The following is a 20,259-nucleotide window of genomic DNA, read 5'->3' on the forward strand; positions in this document are numbered from 1 at the left end:
AACGAAAGTCATGAAAGTGCAAGCAGAAGGCGCATCACATTCATTTATCTATTTTGTAGGGGGCCTCCCCACCCAAAAAAAAAATAAATAAATAAATTTCAGCCTTTTAGAAGGCTCGGAAATTTATCAGAATACCTGTTCAAAAAATCCCCTCCCCTAAACCCCGTTTCAAAAATCGAGGCCCTCCCAAAAATCGACGAATTCCCCAAACATCCATCCATCCCCGAAAATCTCAAGGCTTGATATTATTTTTTTTTTTTGGGGGGGGGGGGGGGGGATGAGACGTGGGTATGCATTCGCAGGTGTTGCCGTATAAAAAGTTCTTGCCCACAAATGCACCTATTGATCTTACGAGGGTGTTAGATAAATTGCGCTACGCGAAGGCAATTATTGTTTTATTTATTTTTATTGAAATAGGTAAAATGTCGATTTTCTGTGGAATAATTTCTCTGAAGCCATAAAAATCGCTAAAAAACGGAATATCTTGTGGCCAACGAGGGAGAGAGGGAGAAGGGTCCAAATTTTGAGACTGCCGCCTAATGTAGAAGAGTTGACAGGTATTTATTGATGCATCAGATTCATACAAATGCTATTATGATCACCATGTAAGTTCACCGAGATTGTTCAATAGAGCTGTATGATCACCATGTTATTTCACTGAGATTGTTCAATAGAGCTGTACTCTCTACTGAAATTTAGCCCCACTCTCTGCATAACAAGATATACAAACACGGCTGCATACAAGTAATGTTCTAGGCCTAAGCTCAGGATTTATTGGTAATAAAACATGTGTGATAAAGGCAAAAATTAAAAGAAAGTGAAGAATCTGGAAAACAAACTTAGAGCAAAGTCCAGGACCAGCTAACACAAATTGATTTGTAACCTGAAATTGCACATGGAACCATGTGGGGGTGAGAGGCACAGGCACTGAAGAGCAATACTCAGACAACCGAGTCAAAATTCATCTCTCCTGCCTAAATTAGCTGTTGTGGCATTTGCAGGCATGCGATGAAAAAAAAAACCATCCAAACTATCATGATGATCTACCTTGATCTGGAATGTAAGTCTAAGCCTTCTCCTAAGGTGTATTACTCCACACCAGAATTATTTGCCACTGGCCCCAACTCCCCCCCCCTTACCCACACTCTAGGCTCAAACAAAAGATACCAACTACTCTTCAGCATGTGTCTTCTCAAACTCCCTTCTCACTTCATCCATAAGTCCTTTATTACAAAGCAAATCAATAGCTGTCATTGCCATCGCCTTGGCAGCCAAAAGGCTCTTCTCGTGGCTTATGTCCTGTCCAGCAGCCTCCCTGAATGCATGGGAGTGGTTAACAGAAGCTGTGCCGATGCTGTACAATGGGTGGATTGATGGCACAACATGCGATACGTTCCCCATATCAGTAGATCCTAGAACTACAGCTTTCTGTTCATCCAGAGGGGGGAATTCCTCCCCAATAGTTTCTGCATTTGCTTGATATAGCGATGCCATTCTTTCATTGGTTGCTAAATTAGAATAATGTGGTTCACCAAGAAATTCCATTTCAAGGGTACACCCTAGAAAGAACATAAAAAAAAAAATGGTTCATTTGCAAGAAACCTTCAAATAACTATCTATGATCAGGGTGGTAAAGGGGGTATTCATCACGTTTCACAAACCCAAAAAATGGCTTTTTCATGTTTCAGAGACCGAAAAAAGGCATTTTCATGTTATTGAATACCGTAATATTGCGTCCAAAAATCGCAATACAGTAGTACTACGTCCAAAATCTGAAAATACTAGTATTTATTGTATACGACAATACATATCTATCTATTTTGGAAAGGTCACATGACTCTGTTCAACACACTCAAACACTTGAGCTAAATCTCGATTCACGGAGACTTGAAACTTCTAAATTACGGGGAGAGTTAAATCACGTTTCACAACAGTGAAAAATGGCCAAATCTCAATTCATGAAAAAACCCTTTACCCCCCTGTATGATTTAAGTCTGATACTTTATTAACGATATTTGATTAAAAGCCAATGAAAATTGATTCTTGAAGTGACTCTGTATTGTAAACGGTGGCCTGATTGGACTTCTTTAAGGGGCACTTTCTTTTCAAATTATTGGGCGGCGCATGAGTCCCCACCCCTGCTATTATGGCCCTGCAACTAGAACAATTAGGAGGAGGGGATAGCTTTATTGGAAGGATGTTAGCAATAGCTGGAAGTAGCCTTAGTAGATATTCATGCTAAAAATAACTTAAATTTGGCCATTACATAAAAGGCTGGTTGTTAAATAAATGCCTAATAAATTTACACCTTTGATAAGTAAAACTATGTAGCCTTCAAAATCATCATTTTTATTCTCAGCAGCCCTAGGGCTGCTAAGAATTTAAGCCATATTATCACTGGTTTACTTCTGGTACATTGCATAACAATCTCCGATGATTTTTAACAGGAAAAGAAAAAAAAAATGTTTCAAAATTGTAAAAGCAGTGTGTCTAATGGAAGTTTTATTGAGGATGTGCCTGACAATTTAGAGTGGATGGCCTGTTTAATAGCGCAGATTCTGATAGATTCTTTTGTCTCTTGTTGGTTGAGGTTTCTGCCGGAGGTAAACTGGTGACAATGTGACTTTAAGCCTTTACTCTTCAGTTATTTTATATCAAGCTTACCTGTTGCCATAGCAGCCCCTTCCAAACACCTGATACACTTATCTTCAAGCTGCTTCAACTCATTTTCTGTAGGTGCTCTATACTCTACTATCATCTTTGTCTGATCAGGGATAATGTTTGGTTTAACCCCACCCTCTGTTATAATACTATGAAAGCGCCAACTTGGTCTCAACTGCTGTCGTAACATACTCAGGTTGGAATATGCCATGATGGCTGCATCAAGGGCATTGACTCCTTCCCAGGGGAAGGCTGCAGCATGAGTGGTTTGTCCCTTGAATGTTGCCATGACCACCTTATCGGCTAGGACTGTAGGCATGGTCGTGTTGCTAGGAAATGGATGTACCATCATGCAGAAGTCTATGCTCTCAAAGCAGCCATTGCGGATCATTGTGCCTTTGCCATTGCCATGTTCCTCAGCTGGGGTACCGAGGACTGAAATCTTCCCTTTGCAACCACTCAAGGAATCTATTGCAGCTTTTATTCCTAGAAAAAAATATACGGATGTAAAGCAGGGTTGGATCCAGGATTAGGGGCCAGGCAGCAAGGACCTAAAGGGGGTAGCATAGCTGTCATAGGGGGTAGCATAGCTGTCATAGGGGGTAGCATAGCTGTCATAGGGGGTAGCATAGCTGTCATAGGGGGTAGATAGCTGTCATAGGGGGTAGCATAATTGTCATAGGGGGTAGCATAGCTGTCATAGGGGGTAGCATAACTGTCATAGGGGGTAGCATAGCTGTCATAGGGGGTAGCATAGCTGTCATAGGGGGTAGCATAGCTGTCATAGGGGGTAGCATAGCTGTCATAGAGGGTAGCATAGCTGTCATAGGGGGTAGCATAGCTGTCATAGGGGGTAGCATAGCTGTCATAGGGGGTAGCATAACTGTCATAGGGGGTAGCATAACTGTCATAGGGGGTAGATAGCTGTCATAGAGGGTAGCATAATTGTCATAGGGGGTAGCATAGCTGTCATAGGGGGTAGCATAATTGTCATAGGGGGTAGCATAGCTGTCATAGGGGGTAGCATAGCTGTCATAGGGGGTAGCATAACTGTCATAGGGGGTAGCATAACTGTCATAGGGGGTAGATAGCTGTCATAGGGGGTAGCATAACTGTCATAGGGGGTAGATAGCTGTCATAGGGGGTAGCATAACTGTCATAGGGGGTAGCATAGATGTCATAGGGGGTAGCATAACTGTCATAGGGGGTAGATAGCTGTCATAGGGGGTAGATAGCTGTCATAGGGGGTAGCATAACTGTCATAACTCACCAGCATTAGGTGGGTGTCACAAGATTTTGGACCTCATCACAAACCTCATCACAAGCCTAAATGTTTTTAGAATGTTCATACATTCTCTGTATTCATCCACATTGGCTCTCTTGTTTTTTTTTCCCACATTTTCCCTGATTTCACAAGATTTCTGTCCGAGTTGGGTTGACACCTGTCAACTCTTCCGCATTAGGCGGGAGTCTCAAGATTTTGGACCCCTTCTCCTGCTCTCCCCCAGGAGAGATCCAAATCTACCACTTTTTAGCGATTTCTATTGCTTAAGAAAAATCCTTTATAGAAAATCCTAATAGAAAATTGACATTTTGCCTATTTTTCTATTTTTTGTAGTGTCACTTATCTAAAACACAGAGATCTATATTGTGTGCAAGAGCTTTCTGAATGGCAAACGTCTGCTGATTGGCTCAATAATAGCAGAAAAGCCATTTAACTGCTTTAGCTTGTGAGCCACTTTGAGGGTATACCCCACCCCTCCTCCCCAAAAAATTAATATACCCCACCCCTCCCACAAAATGATTTTCAAGCCTTGAGATTTTCTGAGGTTGACAGGTTTGTTGACAGCTATGGGGAAGGGGCACCATTACATAAAACATATGGCAACAGGTAAATCTGTAGACGAAACAATCACAGTCAGCATCAAGAATAGGGATATCTTATTTCTTAGCAGGGGAGGACAAATTACATTGCTTTACCTATGCCAGCCGCAGCGCCAGCCGCAGCGATGAGATTGTGTCCACAAGCGTGTCCCACTTCGGGAAGCGCATCGTACTCGCAAATCACACCGACACATGGTCCATCATCGCCATTTCCACTACGCGCAACAAACGCTGTCTCTAAAGCCCAACTTCGCGTGACATCAAATCCCTTTTCTTCTAGGAAATCCGTCAATACTTTGTGGGCAAATTTTTCATTACAGCTCAGCTCTGGATTTTCCCATATCTTTCTGTTTAGGTCTCGGAGCTCAGCGGCATTCTCATCAATCGCTTCGCAAGCAATTTTCTTGAGCATTGTCGTGTCTGTTCCAGCCATATTGTCTTCTTGATATGATGGGGTACATTGTTGTGGGCCACCTGTGCTATTCGGGCCCAGTATTCCTCTTCGTGGAGTTAAAAACTGGCGGGAAGCAATGGAATACACAAACATAACATCTATTTTTTTTCGCAAGATAAATGCCTCAAATACACAAAATTTAAAACTTATTTGAATGGTTTGAATTATTCGTAAGCTCCAGCAATTGATATAAGACAAGATGGATGAGATTTCTTCACTAAAACGCGAGTTAAAATGCTGGGAAAGTATGTTCGAGAGGAAACATGGCCGAAAACCAGACAAGGTTTGTTCAGTATATTCTTTTGTTACTTACTTGTATTGCATGTACATTAGTAATTATTGATAGAAACAGCTAACCAGATGTTGTTTGACACATTAAAAATCGTTTTTGGGTTTGATTTACAACACTATCGAAAAAAAAATGCCATTCTTAAACTTAAGATATCAACTCTTATTTTTACGTCTATGCTTGGCTTTTAGCATCCTATAATTAACTTTTTACGTTCTTTTCTTAAATTATTTATACACAGGATGACGTGAATAACGCTTCCGAAGAGATCAGAGGTTTGTCTAATACATAATAAAATGTGGTCTATGGAGGGAGGTCTCTACCCCTCCCCCGAGGATTGAAATTCTCTAAGTGTATAGGGGCTTGAATGCAAATATTTCGTTTTCCTCGTTTCTCCATTCATTCTTATCTTATTATTGATTATTGTTTTTATATAATATTGGTGCTCCCTCACCCTGAATCTGCCTCTGATTTATTGATTCTATTGGTGTTTCCAGGGCTTTCATTAACTTTATAGTAGGGGGTGGAGATTGATAAGTAGGGGGTGGAAGTAATTTTATCTTTTTAATTTAAATAAAACTTTATAACTTTATAAAAACTTTATAAAAAAAACTTTATAAAAAATTAGCTGGCGCTTCCGCCGGCCGCCATGGCCAAATGAAACCCCTGTGTTTATATTATTAACGTTTACATGTTTTATTTGTTGTCTAGATACATACAAAAAGTACAAACATTTAAAGGAGCAAAACATGAAGGTTGCTGATCCCGAGAAAGAAAACATAAAAGAATCTGTGAAAAAGGTAAAATCTTATCAAGAGGCCCCTACTTTTTTAATCTTGATTACACAAAATTTGAAATAAAGTGCTGATAATATATATAAAAAAAAACAATAACAACACAACAAATATAATAATTATTCCCAGGAACTGGCCTTGCATTTTACTGTAAGCCAGAATTTTCCCCCAGAAAATGAAACAACAAATCAAGATTAGTGCTACACTTGTTACAGTGAATTTGCTGATATCAAAACAACTAATTTGTCAGATAATGGGAATCAAGTTCGCTTGCAATTGCTAATTCAAAATTTGCTGGCAATACAAGCGTACAAAATCGCCTACTGTGCCGTAGGCTGAGAGAGGACAACTCAATCTCACAAGCAATTTTACACTTTGGCTTGTGTTCACTTGTGTTTGCAAACCGTAATTCAGCCTGCAAAAGCACTTATGTTGAAATCCTGCAAATTTATTGTTTTTTAGGCTGAAGATGATGATGTTTTTGGGTCAAACCTGAACAAGAAGCGCACTACGACCCTCCATTCCCCAGCAGTGAGGATAAAAAGCGAATGGGCTAATATCAAGCCTGTCAGATTATGCCATGGCCAAAGACCCAGGAAAGCTTCAAAGGTATGGAAGAATTCATTATAGCCAAAAACGTTGTTGCACGACCTGCCAGAATCCAAAATTCCTTTCTTCGTTTGGGAATAGCGTGTAGTCAATGAAACCAAACAATCAAACGGCCCCAAAGCTTGTGTCTGACTACGCGCTATTCCCAAACAAGACATGGATTTTGGATTCGCAGAGGTCGCGCAACAAGGAATTTGGGTGTAAAGAAAATTAAAGTTGATTGCCTTCCTCTGACATACAACATCTGAGTAATGTATAATTGATCCTTTTTCCTCGAACTTTAAAGTCACAAGTGACAGACATTTTTTGTATGCTTTATTATAATAATATCTGAGTGATGTATAATCGATCCCTTTCCCTCGTACTTTGAAGTCATAAGTGAAAGGTCATTTCTTGTATGTGTTGTGGTTTGAAATGCTTCTTGGTTTAAAATTGTTAAAACCAGTTTGAAAAAAATTCAAACCATGCCACATTTGTTGTGGTTTGAAATTCTTCTTGGTTTGAATTTTTTTCAAACTGGTTTTAACAATTTCAAACCAAGAAGCATTTCAAACCACAACATATGCTTTATTATAATAATATCTGAGTGATGTATAATTGATCCCTTTCCCTCACAAGTGACAGGTCATTTCTTTATACTTTATTATAATATTATCTTATTTACAGGACAACAATGAAGAATCAGTTGAAAGGGATGAATTGATCACAAAACCAAGCAAATCTCCATCGCAGTCAAGCCTTGATTCTAGTGTGGATGAGTTAAAAATTCCCCTGGTTAAGATCCTTTCTAAGACTCCTGGGTAAGTAAAGAAGCAACATGACTTTATTATGTTATCACTAAATAAGAAGTAACTGCTACATTATATTGTGATCATGTTTCTGGCTGGGGAATTTTATAACCCAAAAGAATATAGAAAATGTCCCACTATGCACATACAGTACATCCATCAATCTTTTCCAGATACAGCCTACCCTTCACAGTTTGAAGATTATCTTACAATGCAACTTGAAATCCAGGCTTTTTAAACCTAGTTGACACAAACCATGCGTTTTCAAGTTTTTCATCATAATCTTGTTGGATAATTATAAGTTTAAAGTAATTTTAAAATTTTCATGGTTTTGACCATCATCACCACAAATTATAGTAAACACATTTCTTCATCATACTATATTTTCTCCACTGAAATTGCCCCCTGGTTTATTTCTGCCTTCCCTTTTTTGCAGACCAAGCATTTGCACTCCAAGTTTCACTGGAAGCTTCAAAAAGAAATCTGCAAGTGCTAATATATCAAGACTTAAGAGAAAAGCATCCCTTTTCTCTGACAGCTTGAAAAAGATAGACTTTGATATGGATAAAGAACTTGAAAATGAAAACAGTAATAAAAATCAGAGAAAGAGAAGCTCAGATGACGAAGGCGCTAGTGGGGAATTGGATGGTAAACATAACTTGAATGTAATAAATTCATCTAAGGTTACAATGGAGCCAAAGGATGATATGTTAGAGATAAATATGGACACATCAGTAGAGACAGCCACAGAAGGAAGGAATGAAAAACACATGCCATCTGCAAGGGAAATACTGCCAGATTCAAATGACAATGATAAATTAAATTATATAATCAACAACACAAAAGAAGATACCTTTATTTCCCCAAGAAATCCACCAGAAAACACAAGTAAGGCTTTTCCTGAGGAAATCAAGAGGAATATAGATGAAAGTGAGATGGATTATGATAAAGGTATAAATTTGAAGCAGGATGAAGCTAGCACAAATTGCTCAGAGGTTGCTACCAAAAGTAAAAAGCGAAAGAAGGAAGTAGAAGATGAGAACTCATCAGTGAAGAAAAAACTGAAATCTGAGAATTTGATGACACAGGATGACACAGGAACACCTGAAGAGCTGTAAGTTTTTGTTATTTTTATTCCAAATGACGTTTGTTAATCATGTTATTGCTAGTTTTTTTTTTAAGGGATGGAGGGTAGGTTTATTGGCTTGAAGTTAATTATCTGTTGTTATTTTGCAGTCAGTCTGGTATCGATGAGGATGAGGAAGATTCACACAATGAACCAACTGACACATTTGAACCTGAGAAAATTAGGAAAACCTCAAAAGCAAGGTACAGGTTTTCGCAAGCTTATTTTGAGTTCATTGGAGTTACTTCAGCCACATCTCAGTCCATTGCCTCTCTAGCTAAAGCCTTGATCTAACTGGGATTGAAGCTGATGAGAGTTCCAAATATACGCCCATTTGATATTACGCACTTTCAGTGACTCATAAAATTTCAAGACTATTTGATCATCGCCTGTGAGAGCTAGACAGAAGGGACCTGTTTTACTCTCATAAACCCCTATGTGTTTGATTAAGTCTTAAAGGCATGCCCACCTTCATTTGCAACATGATTTAAATAGTGATCAACATCACTAAAGCATTAAAAATGTAAAGAGAATTTAACCTGTATCTGTCTATACACTGGATAGCCCAATGCCTGATTTGAAACTAAAAAGAAATCACTTAAATGATCCTTTCAGCTCAGGGTCATCAGGCCTAGTTAGTGAGAACTTTCGACTTCTTGACATGAAGCACAAGTCCTACCGTCGCCGTGGACATGGGATGACAGGCGGAGCCTACAAGCGCAAGGCTTATGCCAATATCATGAAGGCGAGGGGGGAGTATGTCAGCAAGTCCAGCTGGTCCCGCAGGGGAGGGGGAGGGACAAGACGTGGAGGGTTTGGCAGTGGTTGGGGTGGAGGGCAAGCAGGCACGTGTTTCAAGTGCGGCCAGGAGGGACACTGGGCCAAGAACTGTAGGGGAAGCAAAGCTCAGAAGGAACTGTAAGTATATCTGTTTTAGATGATGGTCCTGAAGATAATGATGTACAGTAGTGTCACAATCATGGCAATTGTAATAATATTCTTGGTGATTGATAGTAAGAGCATTGATAATGAAGTATTAATAAAGATGTTTGTCTGGTGATGAGCATGGTAATTAATAGTGCTGCTGAAATACTGCATTTTCAAGTAATAAACAGTTTTTCCATGGTTGTGAAGGCATTTTCAAGAGATTTTGTTGAGATTTGGCAAAATTCATTAGCTTATTCTAGATCTGTGGTATATGTTGCTTCTGCTATGTTTATTGTGATATATAAAACACACTCCTCCTTATACTCAGAAAATTTTGCTAATAAATAGTACAAGCAAGAGCAAGAGGAATTAATTTCGATCTGCTCCTATTCACTCTTTAAGTAAAGTTGCTCAATTAACCATTTATCTCATGTAATCTATTTTAGGCCTGATGAAAATGATGAAAACTTAAAGGAATTTGCACCAGAGGATGATGAGTTCCTCAAGAATCTTTCATTAGACACTGTCGCCCAAATGGCTGCTGGAATACCTGTGGAGACAGGTAACCCAAGTGAATCAGACACACCTGGCACAAGTGATGTCCTTCTACCCCATCAATTGCCACGCCCAGTCTATGTTCCGCCCCCTCCCCCGCCAGCCATTGAGCCAATCTACCAGCCTTGCAATGGCAAACCTCCAAGTGAGTACATACAATAATTCTGCCATTGTTTTTTACAAGTCTTTGTCAAATAAACGGCTTCCAACTATTGGAAAGTATTTGAGCATTTTCACACATTCGTATAACCTTCGAAATATTTGTTTACTCAAGTTGTTTGTTTACACTGTTGTTTATTACAAGGCTTTGTCGTATTAATGGATTCCCGCTATTCAAATGTGTTTGAATATTCGTAAAAACTTCGATGAAGCGATCAAAGTATTCGTTTTCTAAAATAATTATCCGGTGTTTATTACATGTCTTTGCCAAATAAATGGCATCCCGCTATTCAAAACTGTGTGTTTATTTACACGTCTTTTTCATATAAATGGCTTCCCGCTGTTAAAAAGTCTTTGCTAACAGTTGACAAACTTTTGTAATAAAAAGACTTTATATCGAAGCGTTCGAAATATTCCTTTCCTAATAATCCCCTCCCTTACAGTATTTATTACAAGTCCATCGCTAGCTTCGCTTAGAGGAGATATCGAGTAAAGCTTGTAACACGTTGACTGACCCGAAGTGAATATCAGTTAGCTCTGAATCATACGTTCCCGTTCGCCGAACCGTTAGTTTGGATCATAGTAGCTGTAGCCTGCATAGTTCACTGAAAGTTTCGCGAACACTGTCAGTGTGCATGTGTTCGAGAGCGGTACTGTACCTTAGGGGGGAGGGCCTTAGAAGGGTTTATATTCCTTGCAATATCGTACCTCCTGGAGATCACATACCTTAAGAGGCCTAGCAATGCTATAATGGCAAACCTCCTAACAGTTACGCTGTTCGCAAATTTCGAGAACAGTGTGCATATTTTCGAGAGCGGTACTGTACCTTAGGGGGGAGGGCCTTAGAAGGGTTTATAATCCCTGCAATATCGATAGTTACATACCTTAAAATCCTAGCAATGCTGTAATGGCAAACCTCCTGATAATTACAATAACTAAAGAGCCACACCTTTGTTATTGTTTTCAACAAAATCTGGAAGACAAATTATAAGAAGAAACCTAAACCGAAAGAACAAAAAGGGATTTTTTATGCCTTTGCAGTATCTCCACGTACATTTATTGTCGGATTTGGCTACAAATAAAGTCTGACTTGATTAATCCTCTGGATTGATGACATACCAGAGTGATCACGCTTATGCTTAATAGTTTTGTCTACAAATAGCACGTCTATTGAGAATCGGCTGTTGTGTGTAGGGGGGTGCGTTTGCACCCGCTCCACCCCCCCTCCCTGGGTACGGGCCTGGCTTCTCCAAATCTGCCGATGGAAATGGATGCTTTTTTACACTTGCTAATTCGCTAGGATGACAAAATGGCGGTTGACAGAGGCTGTTTAAATGGTCCAGCAATGCTGTAAATTGCAAACTTGGAAAGAAAGGGCATTAAAGGGGTTCTATCTATCAATTTATCAGGAGCTGTTACCTAATAGAAACACTTCCAACCAAATAAACAGCAGTTTTTTGAGAAACCCTTCTGGCTTCTTTTTTCTTTCAGAGACCCCACCAGAGGTGTACAAAGCACTTGGTCAGTTGGGTTTCTCGTCATTCCGTGCAGGACAAGAGCAAGCTGTAATGCGCATTCTTAGTGGTGAGTATGAGGGCCATAGTGGAAGGGGGGTAAACTATAAAGTTTACCAATCCCAAGTGGAATAGTGTCTGACCTTAAGGACGGATGATGATGTACCATGAAGAAGTATCAATATCAATATTGATATCAACTCTGTAGTAATTTCATGGTAAACAGTTTCTAATTTTAGCAAATGTTGATTATGTTTATTTGAGAAAGTGGATTTTTGCATGATGAAAGAGAAACAATACGAACTTAGACTTACGTATGTTCTTACAGTTGTCAATTGGGTATTTTTTATCAGAAATTTGAGTCTAACTATACCTTAAGGATGAATAAATTCGTGAAACTAGGTATTGTGTTATTCAAATCTGCTGGTTTCCAAGAACTTTGATGATTGTACTTCCAACAAATAGGTTTCTGATTTCTGCTTTTATTGATCAGGGTCTAATTTATAATTGTGGACTTCTGTTGCCAGGAATGTCGTCCCTTGTGGTGCTATCTACAGGTGCCGGCAAATCACTGTGTTATCAACTTCCCGCCTACATGTACCACAAGCGATCACCCTGTCTGACGCTCGTTATCTCACCACTTGTCTCTCTCATGGAGGATCAGGTAAGGAGAATCTAGACATGTACCACAAGCGATCACCCTGTCTGACGCTTGTTATCTCACCACTTGTCTCTCTCATGGAGGATCAGGTGAGGAGAATCTAGACATGTACCACAAGCGATCACCCTGTCTGACGCTTGTTATCTCACCACTTGTCTCTCTCATGGAGGATCAGGTGAGGAGAATCTAGACATGTACCACAAGCGATCACCCTGTCTGACACTTGTTATCTCACCACTTGTCTCTCTCATGGAGGATCAGGTGAGGAGAATCTAGACATGTACCACAAGCGATCACCCTGTCTGACACTTGTTATCTCACCACTTGTCTCTCTCATGAAGGATCAGGTAAGGAGAATCTAGACAGGTACCACAAGCGATCACCCTGTCTGACGCTTGTTATCTCACCACTTGTCTCTCTCATGGAATCTAGACATGTACCACAAGCGATCACCCTGTCTGACGCTTGTTATCTCACCACTTGTCTCTCTCATGGAGGATCAGGTAAGGAGAATCTAGACATGTACCACAAGCGATCACCCTGTCTGACGCTTGTTATCTCACCACTTGTCTCTCTCATGGAGGATCAGGTGAGGAGAATCTAGACATGTACCACAAGCGATCACCCTGTCTGACGCTTGTTATCTCACCACTTGTCTCTCTCATGGAGGATCAGGTGAGGAGAATCTAGACATGCACCACAAGCGATCACCCTGTCTGACGCTTGTTATCTCACCACTTGTCTCTCTCATGGAGGATCAGGTGAGGAGAATCTAGACATGTACCACAAGCGATCACCCTGTCTGACGCTTGTTATCTCACCACTTGTCTCTCTCATGGAGGATCAGGTGAGGAGAATCTAGACATGTACCACAAGCGATCACCCTGTCTGACGCTTGTTATCTCACCACTTGTCTCTCTCATGGAGGATCAGGTGAGGAGAATCTAGACATGTACCACAAGCGATCACCCTGTCTGACGCTTGTTATCTCACCACTAGTCTCTCTCATGGAGGATCAGGTGAGGAGAATCTAGACATGTACCACAAGCGATCACCCTGTCTGACACTTGTTATCTCACCACTTGTCTCTCTCATGGAGAATCAGGTGAGGAGAATCTAGACATGTACCAAAAGCGATCACCCTGTCTGACGCTTGTTATCTCACCACTTGTCTCTCTCATGGAGGATCAGGTGAGGAGAATCTAGACATGTACCACAAGCGATCACCCTGTCTGACGCTTGTTATCTCACCACTTGTCTCTCTCATGGAGGATCAGGTGAGGAGAATCTAGACATGTACCACAAGCGATCACCCTGTCTGACGCTTGTTATCTCACCACTTGTCTCTCTCATGGAGGATCAGGTGAGGAGAATCTAGACATGTACCACAAGCGATCACCCTGTCTGACGCTTGTTATCTCACCACTAGTCTCTCTCATGGAGGATCAGGTGAGGAGAATCTAGACATGTACCACAAGCGATCACCCTGTCTGACACTTGTTATCTCACCACTTGTCTCTCTCATGGAGAATCAGGTGAGGAGAATCTAGACATGTACCAAAAGCGATCACCCTGTCTGACGCTTGTTATCTCACCACTTGTCTCTCTCATGGAGAATCAGATGAGGAGAATCTAGACATGTACCACAAGCGATCACCCTGTCTGACGCTTGTTATCTCACCACGACGGCGCTCTGCCAAATGCGCCACCCAAGCTCACAGCGCGAAAGACTCTTTAAGCGATCTTTCTCTTTTTCTTTCCAGATCACTGGACTGCCGTTTGGCCTCAAAGGCGCTTGTCTGCACAACAACCAAACGAAACCCCAGCGTCTCAAGATCCTCACGGATATTACGGCGGGGAAGGTAGCGGTACTCCTGGTGTCGCCGGAGGCTCTAGTGGGCGGGGGAATGGGCGGAAGTGGGTGTCTTCCGTCCAGTACCAAGATGCCTCCTATTGCTTTTGCGTGTATCGACGAGGCGCATTGTTTGTCTGAGTGGTCACATAATTTTAGGCCTTCGTACCTACGCGTTTGTAAGGTAATGTTGAAGCTCTTTGTTTAGTATAAGGCACTTTAACATACGAGGAGGGTGGCGGTTATTAAGCTGCAAATACTCTTTCAATGTGTTGGCTCGTGGTCGGGTCTATTTTACATGTTTTTTTGCTCATATGAAAAGCATCCGTTATTTCCTCGATAACCAAGTTAGCTTGAGTGTAATAACCCATCTCTGTTGAAAAAACTATTGCCACCAAGTCGTAACTTTAGCCGCTTTCGATTAAAAGAAGAGTGGCTGCAGTCTAAGACTTCTCAGGCTGGTCGCGTATAGTCTAATAAAGTAATCACTGTATTTAACTTTTGCAACTTTGTAGTGATGTGTGCGTGATGTAGCGGAACAGATTAAGAGATTAAGTTGATGATTGTATGACAGTTAGGTCGCTAGTAATACGATGCTGGGTGTATCAGATTTAGACTTGAACCCGATGTCGAAAGCGAGTGAATGATATTGTTAAACGTCCCAAATTCATTGTAATTACTTGTCTCTGGGCCAACAAACCCTATCCTGACCGAGCTATTACAACTTCATTGAAGTGTAGGTGTTGATGTTGAAGGGGGGGGGGCTTTTTATCACAGAACTGTTCTTGACGTTAAACACGTACTCAATATATATTGCAGATCCTACGAGATCGTTACGGCGTGCAATGCTTTCTGGGACTAACAGCTACTGCCACGCAATCGACCGCTGACTCGGTCGCACAGCATCTCGGGATAGCTGACGCGGGCGCAGTAATCCGTGGAGCTGCAGTGCCGCCCAACCTCCGTCTATCCGTGTCACGTGACCGCGATAAAGATAAGGTATCTTGCAGTCAGTCAGAAACTAAACCACAGGCAGCCCAAGACTTCTGTCAGTGGTTTATAAAGATATATATAGGGAATATATGTTAGCAAAAAAATATTTTAGACCTTTGTGTTTGCCAATGCTGACATTCTGTCTGCAAAATTGTAATAAAGAAAGACTCAAACACAATATTAACAACGAACATAGTTTTATTTTTTCACGATAAATTATTTTTTTAGCATATAAATTTCCCCATACGTTCCTTTATAAACCACTGACAGTAGCCTTTGTCTGCATTTGTCTAAACTCTCCCAAATCAGCTTATGAAAATGGATGCTTTCTCACAACTTGGAACTTCCCCAGGGTGACAAAATAGATGATTTCTTACACTTGGTACTTCCCCAGGGTGACAAAATGGATGATTTCTTACACTTGGAACTTCCCCAGGGTGACAAAATGGATGATTTCTTACACTTGGTACTTCCCCAGGGTGACAAAATGGATGATTTCTTACACTTGGAACTTCCCCAGGGTGACAAAATGGATGATTTCTTACACTTGGTACTTCCCCAGGGTAACAAAATGGATGATTTCTCACAACTTGTTACTTCCCGTGGTTAACAAAATAGATGCTTTCTCAAAACTTGGTACTTCCCATGGTTGACAAAATGGATGCTTTCTCACAACTTGTTACTTCCCATGGTTGACAAAATAGATGCTTTCTCACAACTTGGTACTTCCCATGGTTGACAAAGTGGATGCTTTCTCACAACTTGGTACTTCCCCAGGGTAACAAAATGGATGATTTCTCACAACTTGGTACTTCCCATGGTTAACAAAATAGATGCTTTCTCACAACTTGGTACTTCCCATGGTTGACAAAATAGATGCTTTCTCACAACTTGGTACTTCCCATGGTTGACAAAATGGATGCTTTCTCACAACTTGTTACTTCCCATGTTTTACAAAATGGATGCTTTCTCACCACTTGTTACTTCCTATGGTTGACAAAATGGATGCTTTGTCACCTCAGGGAGACAAAATGGCGACTGAAAGAGACTCATGAGTGGTGTCAGGCTAATTTTCTCCCTCCCCCTCCTAGGCATTAATCGAGCTCCTCCAGGGCCCCCGGTTCTCTAGGTGCGAGTCCATCATCATCTACTGTACTCGGCGCGAGGTCACCGAGCGCGTCGCCACGCTCATTCGAACCTGCATGCAGCACATGCAGCCAACAATCAGACACGATGACGTCATATCCGGTAGTGACGTCACGCCTGGGAAAAAGGGAGCCAATAAAAAGTGAGTATAGCTAAAGTGGTTGTGTGATTTCAGAGAAAACCCCATCAGTACATGCACGTTGTTTGAAGAGCAATTTGAATTCGGACGATTTAGGCTTCTAGGCGTTTCACAGCTTGTAAAACATGTGGACGCTCCCAAAGTATATGCTAAATTATATATCCTTCATCTTTTTTTATCATCGATTTTCTTGTTTTTTTTTTTTTTCTTAAAAGAATCGCAAAGCTTGAGAAATGGAACACCAGTGGCAATGATTACGACTGGAATAAAGAAAAAACTAAATTATCAACACAGGATTTAAGCTGTATACTGTATGCCTCTCTGAACACGGAGTAATTCACTGACGTTTTGACCATTTGTTCCTTCGTCTGAAAGCAGACAGCAACTACTTTGTCTATAGTCGTCTTTGATTTACTTTTATTTATACCATAGATGAAATTAAACATGATATAGCATTTTCGATCTTTTTTTTTTTATACATAACCCACGGTTTTCTCTCAAACACACGCAAAAAGTAGCAGTTTTTTTATAGTTGTCTAAGATTTTTATTGTATACTATAACTGAAATAAAACATGCCAACAGATATAGAGCCATTATTTATTTGTGCATAACGTTTTCGCTCAAAGACGCAAAAAGCAGCAAGTTTTTCTATAGTTGTCGTTGATTTACTTTTTTTTATACCATAACTGAAATAAAACATGCAACAGATATAGAGCATTAACCATCATTTATTTGTACATAACCGACTGTCTTCTCTCAAAGACGCAAAAAGCAGCCCGTCCGTGCACCGTTATCCTGGGAGGCGGAGAGCTACCATGCGGGCATGTCTGCCGCTCAACGACGCAAAGTCCAGAAGCGCTTCATGTCAGGAGAGCTGAGAGCGGTAGCAGCCACGGTGGCGTTTGGAATGGGCCTGGATAAGTCGGACGTCCGGGCCATTATACATTACAACATGCCCAAGAGCTTTGAGAGCTACGTGCAGGAGATAGGGCGCGCAGGGAGGGACGGGAAGCCTTCACATTGTCACGTGTTTCTTGACCGTGAGGTATGATGGGAAATGTGAGAATATAGGGAGCCTCCGTCATGTGTGTGTTGATTGCCTGGGGTCCTTTAAAACAATAAGAAAGGCACATTGTATATTCACTTTCTATTTTCGGATAGAATATCAAGTGTGTGATAGACTCTTACTTTCCTGGACTCTGATTGGATGTTTTATTGGATGCGCCATCGAACTGTTTAGCTCGGGTACAAAAATGTCGGGGAGTGCGGTCATGAAGTACGCTGTCTAGACGAGGATCGGCGTTAAGCCTTTGAAGCAAGCCGAAGATATTATAACTACTATACTATGCTCGCGCGAGATATGGGTAAAAGTAAATAATGGAAAGCAGAGGCCAAAACATTGAAAATGTCGATCTTCGGTCTTTCGCTGCTCTGGAACTTTACAGAAACACTTGCATAGCAGGCGAGGCAATCATATGGTGGTAACAGACCCTTTAGAAGTCTAGGATATAAGAAGGGATTTTGTGTTACATTTTGAATGCCATAGTCAAGCTGATTTACTGATGAGTCAGGCTGATTTACTGTTTTTTTTATTAGTTTTTCTGAAGTTTGATATTGCTATCTTTCAGGGTCAGGATCTTTGTGAGTTGAGACGTCATATCTTCTCGAACACAGTCGACCGAGTGACTGTTAAACGGCTGGTTAACCGCATCTTTCCACGCTGCGACTGTAAGAAGCTGCAAAGAGAACAGTCTAAGCGTCAAGACCACCACAATCAGACCCTCGCAAGAGAAGACCTCCGCAGGGAAAATACGTACAGTGGATCGGATGGCGGATCCGTCGCTAGAGATGAGGGTCACCTTGCTGAAAAGGAAGGCGAAGGGGAAGCTGACAGACGGAATGGAAACCAAACAGTGGAGTCACAAGCATGTGCCCCTTCCTCGGTTGACCCCTCAGCATTGGGCGTGGCCTCTGACTACCATACGGAGGGTATGGAGGAGGATTTTCCCCTTGATGAAATCCTTTGCGGCGACCCTGAACAAGCTAACGTGGAAACAAAACAGCCGAACCGTGTATGCGGCGGTCATGAAGTTGCTATAGTTACAGAGACAGCAGTCGAGGAATTAGACATGCGCGAGGAAAGCATCGCTACGTTACTGTGCTATCTTGAGCTGCACGGGAACCGCTGGGTCGAGGTACTGTCAACCGTCAAGTCCATGTGCACCATTAAGTTCTACGGTGGCTATGCGCACATGAAAGCCGTCGCAAAGCGAATACCACCGATTGCTGCAGCGTTATTGCAAAGCGGGAGCAGCACAAAGAAACAGAATTATCTGAAATTCTCAGTGGTCCAGCTGGCAGACAAAATGGGCTGGGATCTGGAACCGGTCTCTTCGGAGCTCAGAGCTCTTCAGTGGAACTCTTCATTGGCCCCGACATCGGACATGGGGTCAACCGGACAGAGTGGAATACTGGTAGAGTTTTCGGACCTATCACTACGAGTGCGCGCGCCCGGGGATCTAACAGACGAGGAACGTGATCAGGTTGTGGATTTCCTGGACGATCGAATCCAAGCGGAGGAGCGGACACAGCTAGAGCAGTTGACCACTTTGTACTCCTCCCTTAAAGGCGTATCCTGTGGCGGGATCGTCCAGTGCATGGATGAAATGGACGAGGACGCGGACGTAGAGCTCAAGACGATCATCAAGAAATACTTCGACGACAGAACAAATGCGACTGAGAAAGCTCTCCGAGATATCCAGGAGCGGAGAAACAACCCTGACGCATACGCGCCGAAACCGGAAAATAGCGATGACCTCGTGAACTGGGACTGCGTTTCACGTGACATTCGGACACTCCTTGGCATCCACCATGATCACTCGTTCACAGGCCGCGCTGTCGCGAGGATATTTCACGGTATAGACAGCCCGTGCTACCCGGCGGCAGTCTGGGGGAGAGATAGACGATTCTGGAGAAAGCATCTGAACGTTGATTTCAACAGACTTAGAAAATTTGCGCTTAGGGAGTTGCTCAAATTCCGCTAGGACGCATATTGGTAAACAGTCCTTTTTTCCATCATTTGTTTTTCCATCTTATCAAATCCGTACCTCCAAACTAAGATAACTGGATATGTAGACACACTAATGTTACATAAATATTTATCGAGAGAAGACAGCAACTCGGAAATTGAGTTTAAATTAATTAAATAATTTGTTATTTGTGATTAATCGACATTTGGGTTTCTTTGAGCGCAATAGCGGTTTCTGACCAAATTTTAGATGTTCGTCAGGCGGGGTTTCTCTGACAACAAGGGCCGCTCTATTTAAGGCTTCTACTCGATCGCAGTGAGTTTCCATATAACCGTGCCCAATTACATGCGATTGTGTGTTTCAACCACGTTCCTTTCCGGTACTTACAGTTACTTACGTCAGTTACTTACAATGGCTGAATGTGATTGTTTTCATTTATAGAGATAGTTTTAACAACCGTTAGGTGTTCATTCATGTACCAAGTTTTGAAATCTTGCCGCTGATTATATATCTGACTTAATTAGCACACCCGATCGGTGACGAGGGACACGCCCTGTGTTGCGTTGAACTTCAACACTTGAAGATCGCCGTCTCGGCCTGTTTAACTCTTACCCATGTACTCTGGGTAGGAGAGAATTCTTGTTGTGACGTCTGTCACGCACGCGTGTTTGGAGGGGA

The 20,259-nt window shown here is 41.6% G+C and overlaps 2 protein-coding genes across 2 annotated transcripts; one reads left to right on the forward strand and one right to left on the reverse strand.

Annotated features, from left to right (window-relative positions):
* Window positions 1-382: 382 nt before the first annotated feature.
* Window positions 383-5,038, reverse strand: LOC116611545 (xaa-Arg dipeptidase). The gene is made up of 3 exons (XM_032371933.2): window positions 4,642-5,038; window positions 2,665-3,147; window positions 383-1,559 (listed from the first exon to the last, which is right to left on the reverse strand). Exons 1-3 carry the CDS (start codon window positions 4,976-4,978, stop codon window positions 1,171-1,173), a joined length of 1,209 nt encoding a protein of 402 aa, XP_032227824.1. The 5' UTR covers window positions 4,979-5,038; the 3' UTR covers window positions 383-1,170.
* Window positions 5,020-19,775, forward strand: LOC5503631 (ATP-dependent DNA helicase Q4). Its single transcript, XM_032371923.2, has 16 exons — window positions 5,020-5,282; window positions 5,530-5,563; window positions 6,000-6,088; window positions 6,545-6,691; window positions 7,358-7,491; window positions 7,916-8,593; window positions 8,716-8,808; window positions 9,221-9,523; window positions 9,979-10,232; window positions 11,738-11,830; window positions 12,288-12,424; window positions 14,185-14,457; window positions 15,093-15,272; window positions 16,358-16,554; window positions 17,315-17,597; window positions 18,181-19,775. The coding sequence occupies exons 1-16, from the start codon at window positions 5,199-5,201 to the stop codon at window positions 19,594-19,596; spliced, it is 4,395 nt and encodes a 1,464-aa protein (XP_032227814.1). The 5' UTR covers window positions 5,020-5,198; the 3' UTR covers window positions 19,597-19,775.
* The last annotated feature ends 484 nt before the right edge of the window (window positions 19,776-20,259 follow it).

The sequence above is a fragment of the Nematostella vectensis genome, chromosome 13 (genome assembly GCF_932526225.1).
Source record: "Nematostella vectensis chromosome 13, jaNemVect1.1, whole genome shotgun sequence".
Classification (NCBI taxonomy): domain Eukaryota; kingdom Metazoa; phylum Cnidaria; class Anthozoa; order Actiniaria; family Edwardsiidae; genus Nematostella; species Nematostella vectensis.

Coding starts and splice junctions, on each gene's coding strand:
- LOC5503631 (XM_032371923.2), top strand. CDS start 5,199: ATGGATGAGATTTCTTCACTAAAACGCGAGTTAAAATGCTGGGAAAGT. Junction 6,089..6,544: donor TAAAAGAATCTGTGAAAAAG/GTAAAATCTTAT, acceptor ATTGTTTTTTAG/GCTGAAGATGATGATGTTTT. Junction 12,425..14,184: donor TCTCTCTCATGGAGGATCAG/GTAAGGAGAATC, acceptor TTTTCTTTCCAG/ATCACTGGACTGCCGTTTGG.
- LOC116611545 (XM_032371933.2), bottom strand. CDS start 4,978: ATGGCTGGAACAGACACGACAATGCTCAAGAAAATTGCTTGCGAAGCG. Junction 3,148..4,641: donor TGGCGCTGCGGCTGGCATAG/GTAAAGCAATGT, acceptor ATTTTTTTCTAG/GAATAAAAGCTGCAATAGAT. Junction 1,560..2,664: donor AGGGGCTGCTATGGCAACAG/GTAAGCTTGATA, acceptor TGTTCTTTCTAG/GGTGTACCCTTGAAATGGAA.